At 37.2% G+C, this 12,962-nt stretch overlaps 1 protein-coding gene across 6 annotated transcripts in view; it reads right to left on the reverse strand.

The window, feature by feature from the left end:
* Positions 1-188: 188 nt before the first annotated feature.
* CPAP (centrosome assembly and centriole elongation protein) overlaps positions 189-12,962 on the reverse strand; it is a 46,603-nt gene continuing 33,829 nt past the window's right edge. For 4 of the 6 annotated variants that reach the window (XM_031037923.2, XM_031037921.2, XM_006742306.3 and 1 more), the window contains 7 exons: positions 11,615-11,699; positions 7,753-7,817; positions 7,149-7,268; positions 3,423-3,563; positions 3,259-3,343; positions 3,055-3,175; positions 189-550 (listed from right to left, as the gene is read on the reverse strand). In XM_031037923.2, the coding sequence (XP_030893783.2) occupies positions 358-550; positions 3,055-3,175; positions 3,259-3,343; positions 3,423-3,563; positions 7,149-7,268; positions 7,753-7,817; positions 11,615-11,699 (810 nt within the window). In that variant the 3' untranslated portion in view covers positions 189-357. The remainder of the gene's footprint in view (positions 551-3,054; positions 3,176-3,258; positions 3,344-3,422; positions 3,564-7,148; positions 7,269-7,752; positions 7,818-11,614; positions 11,700-12,962) is intronic. The other 2 variants (XM_081814695.1, XM_081814696.1) reach the window with 2 other exon arrangements.

The raw sequence follows: 12,962 nt of genomic DNA on the forward strand, positions 1-12,962 counted from the left end.
GCTGACGTGCTCATGGCAAATCTGTGCTATTGTATTTCTTGTACTTTTTATAACCATCTTCAATAAAAGTGCCTCATTATTTTTGCAGTCTATACAGTTTATAACAAACAATGCTTTCCTTAGTCATGCATTTAACTGTAGAAAGGTGAACTAAAAATGAAAGCTGTTCTTGTACATTTCAAAGAATATAAAAAGCTATGGCATTTTATTTTACAATCCAAACAATCTTTTCCATTTATATATATACACAACACACACAGTATGTATAAATTAAACCACAGAAACCACAAGAAATGTACATTTTTTAACAAGAAAATCAAGTTAGTGTTATTTCATGATTAGTCATGCACAGGATCATTACAATTTTGTATCCATTAGAACATTACCATCCTTGTCTTTAACCCTTATTCGACCGGATGTATATTTTGTTTCTTGATGACCATTTGTATATACAGTTTTAACAGTGCCATCTGGATATTCCCGTCTCTTGAACTGGGCAGTGTGTAGTTCTCTTTGGCCATTATTAAACTCTATGATTTTGTTGCCATCTCTGTAAATAAAATTTAATTTCTTTAAAATATTATATAACAGGAAAATGATCTAAAAATGGCCTTTTGTCTGGCAGTTCTTTCCTAAAACCTCCATTGGTCCTCTCCTTGCACAATACCTTCTTTGCAAATTCTTTCCACGCTGTTTCTGCTTCAGGCTGATAGCTCCACTGATCAGATTAGCACTTAAACGTGCCCATGAAAAGTTTTTAATAAATTTTTTCACTACAAAATACTTAGGTTTTTTAACTTCACATGTATTCCGCCTCTAAGAAAAATTGGGCATTGTATTAAAATATGGCTTTCAGGGGCGCCTGGGTGACTCAGTCGGTTAAGCGGCTGCCTTCAGCTCAGGTCATGATGCCAGGGTCCTGGGATCAAGTCCCACATTGGGCTCCTTGCTCAGTGGGGAGCCTGCTTCTCCCTCTGCCTGCCGCTCCCCACTTGTGCGTGTGCGCTCACTCTCTTTCTCTCACTCTCTCAAATAAAGTCTTTAAAAAAAATATATGGCTTTCAGTTTTGACCTTTATTCTTTTCACTATGTTTTAAGCAAGTCTGAGTGCTTGCTCTTTATCAGGTTGGAGAAGAGGTTTATATCCCTGGGAAGGGCCATAAATCAGACTTAAGACCTATTCTGAAGCAGTGGAACAAAGAAGCTGCTAATCCCAAGTGGACTGCTTGATGTGTGTGCAGGACATTCAAACTGAACCCCTACATCTATCTATAATGTGCCATTAGAAACACAAAGCTAGGCTATAGACTGTGAATCACCACTTCTCAACACAGTGGGGGTTTTTTCTATTTTGGTTATTTCTCAAATTTTATGTGAATGTAATGGCTTTGTGCCACATAAGTGTTAGAACTAAAAGCCATTTTGAGAGCCACTGTTTTATCAAGTGCAGCCCCAGGACCAGGGATGACAGCATCTCCCAAGACATTATTAGAAATGCAAATTATTGGCGTGGGGTCCAGCAATCTCCAAATGAACAATTCTTCCAAGTGGTTTTGTTTTTTTTTTTTAAAGATTTTATTTATTTATTTGACAGAGAAAGCAGGGAGAGTGGGAGAGGGAGAAGGAGGCTCCCTACCAAGCAGGGAGCCCGATACAGGGCTCGATCCCGGGACCCTGGGATCATGACCTGAGCCGAAGGCAGACGCCCAACGACTGAGCCACCCAGATGCCCCTTCCAGGTGGTTTTAATGCACAGTTAAGTTGAAGAATCACCGCTATAAATAAAAAATGCCAAAATAATTCTGAATGATCTGATATCTGGGATTTGCTTGAATGTAGATGAAAAAAGACTGGCCATTAGTTAATACTTGTTGAAGATGGACAGATGGGTACATGGAGTTTTTCATATCATTTTCTCTACTTTTTATTATAAAAAAAATTTCAAACAGAGTTAAAAAAAGATGGAAAATTTTCTGAAATTGCTCAAAGTATAATGTACATATAAGATTTTCCTCAAGTTTTAGGAGAGATTGGTATTTATTTTTTGAGCACCAGAGAAAAGTTTCAAACCATGTTAAGGGAAAATACTACCATGACTATAAGAAGTTCCTACATTACTTGAATCAGTATTTTTACCACTTTTTTTTTTTTTTTTGCTAACTTTCTAACACACAACTCAAGTTAGTTAAATGCATGCACACCTAGGAGAGGAGGGTGCAAACTAAGTAGGACAGTGGACCTGACAAACTTTCATGGTTTTAATTAAAATGGTGACTACAAGAAGCTCTGTATTGTGGATTGAAGAAGTCACTAAGAAGAAGTCTCTAACTTCAAGAAATATAACACTCAGAAGGATAAAGAAGTTGCTATTTTAAAGAAATGAGGGAGGCCAGAGGAATAAAATACTAATCAGGAAGGGACAGGGAGATCCAACAAATCAAAATATAAGAGAAGAGACACAGTCTAATTCAGATATTGCTATCATTGTTCGTCATTGTTCTTTAAAAACTGATAGGGCGGCTTTCCTTCTTTGTGTCTTATTCACGGTTTTCAAATTTCACCAAATTTTTTTTTTTAAGATTTTATTTATTTGAGAGAGAGAGCAATAGAGAGAGCATGAGCAGTGGGAAGGGGCAGAGGGAGAGGGAGAAGCAGGCTCCACGCTGAGCAGGGAGCCTGACGCGGGGCTCCATCCCAGGGACCCTGGCATCATGAACTGAGCCAAAGGCAGACGCTTAACTGACTGAGCCACCCAGGCGCCCCACCAAATTTATTTCTGTACAAATACTTGCCATTCCCTTTTTGTGAAGTACTGTAGAGACTCCCTTTAGGTTTCTAGGCTACAGACTATGTATTAGAACCTATATGTTCTAAGTTCTAAACTCCAAAATGCTGAACTCTTTTCACCTGCTCTCAAAGTGTGTATCTGTACTCACTACTAAACTTACTGAAATTCTGAATGACTTATATAAATATTTTAAGATTTTAAAAATTCACTTGGAAATACAAGTTGAAAATAGGCAAATCTAGAAGCAAATTTAACATATAACATACCTTTGTACTCTTACAATTGTACCATCTGGAAAAATGCTTTCTTCTTGTCCATCAGGAAATAGGTTTTTGATTGTCTGGTCAGGAAATGTGATTTCTTTTCTCCCATCTGGGAAATGTTTCTCTGTTTAAAAAAGGTTACTGTAAGTATTTTATTTTTAAAGAAAGGAAAGTATTAAATTAGGAGAGGGCAGAGCAAGTTTTTACCTATTTGTCCACTTGAGAAATGTAAGATTTCTAATCCTTCTGGATAAGTAGTGTGAGTAGTCTGGGCAGATGCATAGTAGTAGATCTGTAAAGACACAAAGTCAGTATGTGTTTTCTCTAGAGATGTTTAAGCCATGGAGAAAAACAATGCTAGGGAAACTTACCACTCTCTCATCTGGCATGACCTGCTTCACATCACCATTAAAGAAAGTGATGGTGACAATCTTCCCATCTGCACTCACTTCTTTCCGAGTTCCATTTGGAAACAATATAACATGGCACCCATTCTTATAAACCTTTTCTATCTACAAAAAAAGAGAAACAAGATTATCAATAGGAGACATTTCCTCCTGATACCACATGACAAAAATATCCCTAATTCTCCTCCAAATTACCTTTGAAATCTTTCATAATTAAAGGCAAAAACATTGTCTCAAAAATATTGTCTCCAAGTATCAACACATCACCATTCTTATGTCACCTATTCCCCCAAAACAAACTCATTTTTTGCTGAGTTTTCTTTTTATTAAGTTGACACACAATATTTGTTTCAGGTGTACAACAGTGATTTTACAAGTCTATATGTTATGCTGTGCTCACCACAAGTGTAGCTACCATCTGTCACCAGAAAATGCTATTATGGTATCATTGACCATATTCCCTATGCTGCACCTTTGATCCCCATGACTTATTCCATAACTAAAAACCTGTATCTCCCACTCCCCTTGACCCATTTTGTCCATACCCCCACCTCCCCCCATGGCAACCATTACTTTGCTCTCTGTATTTATAGGTCTGATTCTGCTTTTGGTTTATTCATTTGATTTTTTGAGATTCCACATGAAATCATATGGTACTTAGTCTGACTTACTTCTGTTAGCATAATACCATCTAAGTATATCCATGTTGTAACAAATGGCAAGATCTCATCCTTTTTTATGGCTGTGTAATATTCCAGTGTGTGTGTGTACACACATCTTCCTTACCCCCTTTGTCTATCAGTGTACACTTAGGTTGCTTCCATACCTTGACTATTGTAAATAATGTTGCAACAAACATAAGGGCACATATATCTTTCTGAATTAGTGTTTTTGTTTCCTTTGGGTAAATACCCAGTAGTAGAATTATTGAATCATGGTATTTCTATTTTAACTTTTTGAGGAACCTCCATACTGTTTTTCCAGAGTGGCTGCACCAGTTTGCATTCCCATCAACAGTGTACAGTGTTCCTTTTCCCCCACATTCTCACTAACTCTTGTTATTTCTTGTCTTTTTTATTTTAGCCATTCTGACAGGTGTGATGTGATAGCTCATTGTGGCTTTGATTTGCATTTTCCTGATTAGTGATGTTGAGCATCTTTTCATGTGTCTGTTGGTCATCTGTATGTCTTCTTTGGAAAAATGTCTGTTGGAGTCCTCTGCCCATTTCTTAATTGGATTGTTTTTTGGGTGTTGAGTCGTTTAAGTTCTTCATATATTTTGGATACTAACACCTTATCAGAGATGTCATTTGCAAATATCTTCTCCCATTCAGTAAGCTGCCTTTTTGTTTTATTGATGGCTTCCTTTGCTATGCACAAAAGCTTTTTATTTTGGTGTAGTCCCAATAGTTTTGCTTTTGTTTCTCTTGTCTTAGAAGACCTATCTTGAAAAATGTTGCTGTAGCTGATGTCAAAGAGGTTACTGCCTGTGCTCTTTTATATTTTTATAGTTTCAGGTCTCACATTTAGGTCTTCAATCCATTTTGAGTTTGTTTTTGTGTATAGTATAAGAAAGTGGTTCAGTTTCATTCTTTTGCAGGTAGCTGTCCAGTTTTTCTAATACCATTTATTGAAGAGACTGTCTTTTTCCCATTGTATATTCTTGCCTCCTTTGTCATAGATTAATTGACCATAAGAGCATGGATTTAGGGGCGCCTGGATGGCTCAGGTGGTTAAGCATCTGCCTTCAGCTCAGGTCATGATCCCAGGATCCTGGGATTGAGCCCCACATCGGGCTCCCTTGCTTGGTGGGGAGTCTGCTTCTCCCTCTCCCTCTGCTGCTCGCCCTGCTTGTGCTTGCCCTCTCTGTCTCTCTCTGTGTGTCAAATAAATAAATAAAATCTTTAAAATAAAACAACAACAACAAAAACCCGTCCTCTTTAAAAAAAAAAAAAAAAAAAGCATGGGCTCTCTATTCTGTCCCATTGATCTATGTGTCTATTTTTGTGTCAGTACCATACTGTTCTATTATTACAGCTTTGTAATATAACTCGAAGTCTGGGATTATTTCTTTCGTAATTGCTTTCGGTATTCACGGTCTTTTGTGATTCCCATACAAATTTTAGTATTATTCTAGTTTTGTGAAAAATGCTGTTGCCATTTTGATAGGGATTGCACTGAATCTGTAGATAGCTTTGGGTAGTATGGACATTGTAACAATATTAATTCTTCCAATCCATGAGCATGGAGTATCTTTGTATTTGTGTCATCTTCAATTTCTTTTTTACTGAGTTTTTTTTAAAGTAAACTGCAGGTATCACTTCATATGTAAAACACTTCAATTGATTTAAGGATAGGTTTTAACATAACCAAATCATTACTGCCCCTAACAAACTGTAATTCCTTCATCATATTGTAACCCTCTATGTTGTTTCCCCTGAATTCACAAAATGGACTTTTTACAGTTTATTTGAATCAGGATCAAAACAAGGTCCACACAAGACTTGATGACATGTCCCTTAAATCTCAACCTTTAACATTCACCTCCCTGCCCCCTTTTTAGTGATGATTACTTATTGAAAGAACTAGGTCACTGAACATGTAAAATTTCCCACATTCTGGATTTGGTTGACTGCTTTCCAATCATGGTGCCATTGAACATGTTCTCGTACCCCCTATACTTCCTGGGAAAAACTAGTAGTTACATCTAGAGGTGTGAATAAAGTCTGGTTGAATTACTCTAACAAGAATACTTTCTACGAATTGCTGAGAGCTGCTTATGGCTACACATTCAGAAGTGCAGTATGCGACTGTCCTCATGACCACAAGACCGACTGGGTCACATCAGTTAGATCTGCCATGAAGCCCCATCAACCTCTCATCTAGGAGTTCAGTGCTTATTCATGACTACTGCCTAGATCCCTTATTTCATTAGAGACTGCACAGTGATGACTCAAATTTTCTCATTCCTTTTCCATTTATCCACAGAATTCTTCTAAAGAAAACCTTTTCCCACCAACGATTTGTTACACGAAAGCAGAATTGGTACAAGAAAAGTCTACAACTTCTTCCTTTGTTATTCTTTTGTCCTTCCCTCATTCCTCAAGACTAGCAGTGAACTTTGGCCTTATAATTTCAATTAAAATAAATCAAATAAGGCTTTGTGGAGAAGTAAATTTTCTATAAACCTGAGGAAAACTTACCTCATCCCCTCCCTGCTAACAAACCTATTTATGTCCCTTCCCTTTTCATTCTTTCTTCTAGCTGGAACACCCAGCCAGGCAGTATCCTGCTCAAAACCTTTCCTAAGCACGAAAGTAAAACTGTGAGCTGGAGATAGAAAGGCTGCAGGAAGGGTAAAGCATTGAATGGAGGCTTTTAAAAAGTACCAAGATGACAAAGGCTTTTTAGCTATGTTTAGAGGAAGAACAGAGTTTAAACAAAGGAAGTGTAATTCCTTTGTAATTTGCTGTATCTCTAAACTAGAAATGGCAACTAAACGCATGTGTGTGTCAAGCATTTTTAGAGGAGTCCAAATGCTCAAGCTAAGGTCACACTCCAAGGAACTATAGTTCTTAAGCCCCCTCTACAGTCTGAAAGATCAATTAACTTAGAATCTAAGTGTTCCAACTCTACTTTAACCTATATTAATTTCTTATAGTATTCATTATTTTTAAAAAATTTTTTAACCTTTCCATCAGGATGACTGATTTCTCCCTGAATTTCTTCTTTTTCCTCCTTTTTGTCGTCCTTTTTACACTCAGGATCTGGGAAGTCCACTGGTTCAGGGGCCTCCCTGGGTGAGGCAGTCTGCAAGGAGAAGATGCGTTCTTTTTATCTGTCCTAAAGAACATGTAATCACATTTCAAACACCTAAAACTTACATTTATTTCCAAATGCCAGATTCTACTCTTATAGGATTTGATGACTAGAAGTTGGTGTTATATAAAAAACATTCACAATGTTAAGTAAAAAAAAAACCTCCTTTATAGGGGTGCCTGGGTGGGTCAGTCGGTTAAGCATCCGACTCTTGGTTTCAGCTCAGGTCATGATCTCAGTGTTGTAAGATCGAGCCCCACGTCAGGCTCTGCGCTCAGCGCAGAGCCTGCTTGAGATTCAATCTCTCCCTCTCCCTCTGTCCCTCCCCCCACACAAGAGCTCTCTCTTAAATAAATGAATAAAATCTTTTTAAAAACCTCCTTTATAAATGGTTTAGAAACTTAAATCAGTTAACTAAGCAATTTTAAGCCTGAGTAATCTATGCTTAAATATATAAAAATATAAAGAGATTTACTTGTCCCTTATCCGAACTGCCTAAATCACGAGGAGGCACAGGCTTGGATCTTCGAGATGGATTACCTGTTAGAATATAATTGTCAAGAGTTAATTTTCAGATTTAATTGAAAGTTTTAAGTTTACTTAATATTATGGTCAAACATTTCCTTAGTTCATATCCCTTTGTAAACTACTGTCCTTTACACATTAAGTAAGGAATTTTTAATATTTTTCTTCACCAATTCGTAGGAGTTTATTATATAAATTCAAATATTTAATAGGCACGCAAATCTGTGTGACCAAGACAGACAAGGACAATATCTATTTTTTGAGAGTTTACAATCTGGAAGAAGAGACAGGTGTTCAACTAACCTAACAGATGAACCCAAAGGTATTTTGGAGATAATCACAAGGACTTTAGTTAGAGGCTTAGGTGTGGGGTAGATATAATAGAGGCATCCAAGAAGACAAATAGAATTTTGCTTAACAAAATAACTGGGCATTTCATTAATATCCAGGCCTAATTGCTCTGGTCTAGAAGAAAACATAGGGAAGGAGCTCTATGACACTGGTCTTGGCAATAATTTCTTGATACCAAAAGCACAAGCAACAAAAGCAAAAATCAACAAATCAAAACTCAAAAGCTTCTGTACAGCAAAAGAAATAATCAACAAAATGAAAAGGCAACCTACAGAATGGGAAAACTTTTGCAGACCATATATCACATAAGGGATTAATATCCAAAATACAGAAAGAACTCCTGTAACTCAGTAACAAAAAAAAAAAATACGACTGAAAAATGGGCAAAGGAACTCAATAGACATTTTTCCAAAGAAGACATCCAAATGGCCAACAGTACATGAAAAGATGCTCAACATCACTAATTATCCAGGAAATGCAAATCAAAACCACAAGATACCACTTCGCAGCTGCCAGAAAGGCTATCATCAAGAAGACAGGAGATAAGTATTCGCAAGGATGTGGAGAAAAGGAAATCCTTGTGCACCGTTGGTGGGCATGTTAAACTGGTTCATCCACTATAGAAAACAATATGCAGGTTCCTCAAAAAATTAAAAATAGACCTACCATATGATCCAGCTATGCCACCTCGGAGTACACACCCAAAGGAAATGAAAACAGGGATATTGAAGCCCATGTTTACTGCAGCATTACTCACAATAGCCAAGATATGGAAACAACCTAAGTGCCCATCAGCATATGAATGGATAAAGATTAGGTGATATATATACACAATGGAATATTATTTTGCCATGAGAGAGAAGGACATAATTTGCAGTAACATGGATGAACTTTGAGGACATTATGCTAAGTGAGGTAAGTCAGACAGAGGAAGACAAATACTGTATGATTTCACTTATATGTGAAATCCAAAGAGGCCTAACTTTTTGTAAAAAGAGAGTGAAGTGGTGGATACCAAGAGGTGGGAGTTTGGGGGAGAAGGGGTGATGTTGTTTAAGGGTAGAAACTTGTAACAAGTAGTAAATAAGTCCTAGAGAGCTAATGCACAGTATAGTGAATATAGATAATACTGTATTACAATCAACAAATTTGCTAAGAAACTAGATCTTAAATTCTCCAACCACTAAAAAGATTTAACTATGTGTTATTCAAAAAAAAAAAAAAGATACAACTATGTGATGTAATACAGGTGCTATTTATCACTACATTGGCAATCATAACATATAAATATATCAACATACCATACATCTTAAATTTATACAATGTTACACATCGAATACATTTCAATAAAAAAGATAAAGAGTTTTGGTTCATCAAAAGGTAAGAGTAAAAAGGCAGGCCACAGACTATAAGAAGATATCTGCAATGTGTAACTGTTAAAAGATTATGATGGGGGAAGAGGAAATGCCCCCATAAACCAATTAAGAAAAAGACAAACAACAGCACAGAATGAGTAAAAGACCTGATCAATTTTTCTCAAAAGAGGGAGTCTAAATAGCTAGTAAATATAGGCAAAGGTATTCAACCATTTCAAAACTATAATGAGATAGTGTTGCATCCCTACCAGACTGGCAAAAATTTAAGTCTGACAATACCAAGTATCAACAAGGTGTGGAACAATGCAAGCACTTACATTACATTGCTGGTTAGACAGTAAAATCATTTTGGAAAATGTTTTGGCAAAATCTATGAGTGTTAAAGATATTCTTACTGATTACCCAGTAATTCCAGTACGTGCCTTGGAGAAATGAATGTGTATACCAGAAATGTTTAAGAATGTTCATAGCATCACTGTTTAACATCCCAAATTTAAAAAAAAAAAAATTTAATCATCAACAGAATAGTCAACTGTAATATATTCATAAACATTCAAACTGCCTTGCAGTTTTTGAAAATTTTAGTGAACTAGAGTTGCAGATCAATATGACTCTCAAAAACAATGTACAGTAAAAGAAGACATACAGTATAACTATTGGAACACATACAGTATAACTATTCAGAAAGTTCGAAAACAAAACATTTTTTAGGGCTGCACCTATGAGAGTAGAAACTACAAAGAGAAACAATGTAATATGATCACAGAGGGGACAGCCCTGGGGTGCTGCTACTCTATTTCTTTATCTAGCTGGTAGTTATCTAAGTATGTCCTTTATAATTGTCAAACTGCATGTTATATCCACTTTTCTAAATTTAGTTCATGAAAATAATTTCTAAAAATTCCAGGTAAAAACCCAGTTGTGAAAACAAAAGTTTGTAAGAGAAAACAGTATATTTGTGACCTAAGGATTGAGAAAGATTTCTTAAAGTCATAAAAAAAAGATTGATAATTTCAATAATAAAAGGAAAAACAGGGGCACCTAGGTGGCTCAGACGGTTAAGCCTCTGACTCTTGGTTTCTGCTCAGGTCATGATCTCAGGGTCTTGAGATGGAGTCCCACAAGGGGCTCCCTGCTCAGCAGGGAGTCTGCCTCCCCTCCTCTCTCCTTCTGCCCCTCCCCCATTGCGTACTCTCTCTCTCTAAAATAAATAAATAAATCTTAAAAAAAAAGGAAAACATGCACATAAAAAACACAAACCGAAAAGCTAAACCCAGAACTGGGAGAAAATATTAGCAGTGCTTGTAACTGAGAAAGGATGAGTATGAAGAAGAACTTCAATAAGGAGAAACCTCCCCTCCCTATAAAGTTTTAAACAGGCCAAAGAAATGAACAGGCAATTCACAAAAGAGGAAACCCAAATGCCCACTAAATATACAAAGAGATGCTCACACAACCTTATCAGTAATCAGGGAAATGCATATTAAAATTACACTAACCCACCATTTCACACCCATCTGACTGGCCACAACTTCAGTCTGACCAGGTGAAGGGTAAGCACAAAAGCATATTCTGCTGATGGTAAAAAAAATGGCAAAACCACTTTGCAGAACAAAGGGAAAACCTACAGCACAAGCCTGGTATGACCCAGCATCCTACTCTTGGTACGTGTCTTAGAGAAACTCACAGGACAGATAAGTTCTGCAGCCCTATTCATTCTATTGACAAACTGGGGAAAAGCATGAACTCCATCAACAGGAAAACTCAACTGTAACAAATATACATGGAATCTGTAACTATTAAAATCAATAAACTAGAGTTTATATGTATTAATGGGAGTATCAAAATATTGAGAGAAAAAAACAAATTGTAGAGGGATACACAGAAACAATACTATATTGATTTATGGACACAATGTAGTAAAAGAATGAAAAACAAGCAAAGGAATGTTGTCAGGGTGGAAATAGGTAGGGGAGTAGAATACACAAGGGCTTTAATGATATTTACAATGTTTTATTTCTTAAATTGGGTGTAAATTCTCTATTCTTTAAATTCCTTAAGTATTTTATAAAGGTAATTTCTTACCTTGTGCCGGCAAATGATTTTTCTTGTATTTTTCTACCTGGGTTCCTGAAGAAATTTGACTCTTTGGTAATCGAAATGATGAATTCTATAGTATGAGATAATTTTGAATATAAAATTAGTGTTGTCTACACATTAATACAATGAATGAAACTAAAACTCAGTTTGCAATGAAAATGGGTTAAGTTTGTTCATTTATGTTGTTTTCATTTATCACTACAGGTCAGAGGGAACAAGCTATTATTTAGGAATGAACTATACACACACCCCACCTTTAGAAATACAGCTGACCCTGAACAACACTGGGCGGGGGGGTTAGCGGCAGTGACACCCCCCCCCACGCACTTGAAAATCCATGTGTAACTTTTGACTCCCCCAAAATGTGACTACTAACAGCCTACTGTGTTGGCTGGAAGCCTTCCTGACAACATAAGCAGCAGATTAACACATATTTTGTATGTCCTATGTATTATATACTGTATTCTTTTTTTTTTTTTAAGATTTTATTTATTTGAGAGAGAGAGAATGAGAGAGCGAGCACATGAGAGGGGGGAGGGTCAGAGGGAGGAGCAGACTCCCTGCAGAGCAGGGAGCCTGATGCGGGACTCGATCCCGGGACTCCAGGATCATGACCTGAGCCGAAGGCAGTCGCTTAACCAACTGAGCCACCCAGGCGCCCTATACTGTATTCTTACAATAAAGTCAGGTACAGCAAAGAAAATGTTATTAAAATCTTAAGGAAGGGAAAATATATTTACAGTACTGTACTGTATTTATTGAAAAAATAGGCATACAAGTGGACCCACACAGTTCAAACACATGGTTTTATATGGTTCAAAGGTCAACCATATATTCATTCTTCAAGTGAGGGCCTAACAGACAACATAAAATGAAACAGTTTTCTGTGATTGTTACCACATTAGCCAAAGAAGAGGGCAGGAACTCAACATCAGCAAAACCCCTTTATCTCAACCTCTCCTGTGAACACACCCCTTACCATCTTGCTCTCACCTTGAGCCCTAGCTCCCCACCGAGAAGATGGTTCACCACAGCCCACTTCCAGAGACAGAAGTTTCTCACCCTCAGAACTCACATCCCTAGGTTTAGGGGTAGGGTAGAGGTCTTCCTTGCTCCCCGTCACCACTTCCAATAAATCTCTCTCCTCCCTAACCACCCCTGCCCCAGCTCTGCGTCTCATGTCCATGACTCATCCACCATGTCCCCCCTTGCCTTAGCTTCTGTTTCCTGCCCTACTCCATCCTACCTCAGTCATGCATGCCAAGGGGCAAACTCTAGAACTAGTCATTATCAATATCTGCAATTATCAGTAACTGCAAAGATCTCAATTTCG

Source organism: Leptonychotes weddellii, chromosome 3 (genome assembly GCF_054177405.1).
Source record: "Leptonychotes weddellii isolate Sample4059 chromosome 3, ASM5417740v2, whole genome shotgun sequence".
In the NCBI taxonomy this organism is placed as follows: Eukaryota; Metazoa; Chordata; class Mammalia; order Carnivora; family Phocidae; genus Leptonychotes; species Leptonychotes weddellii.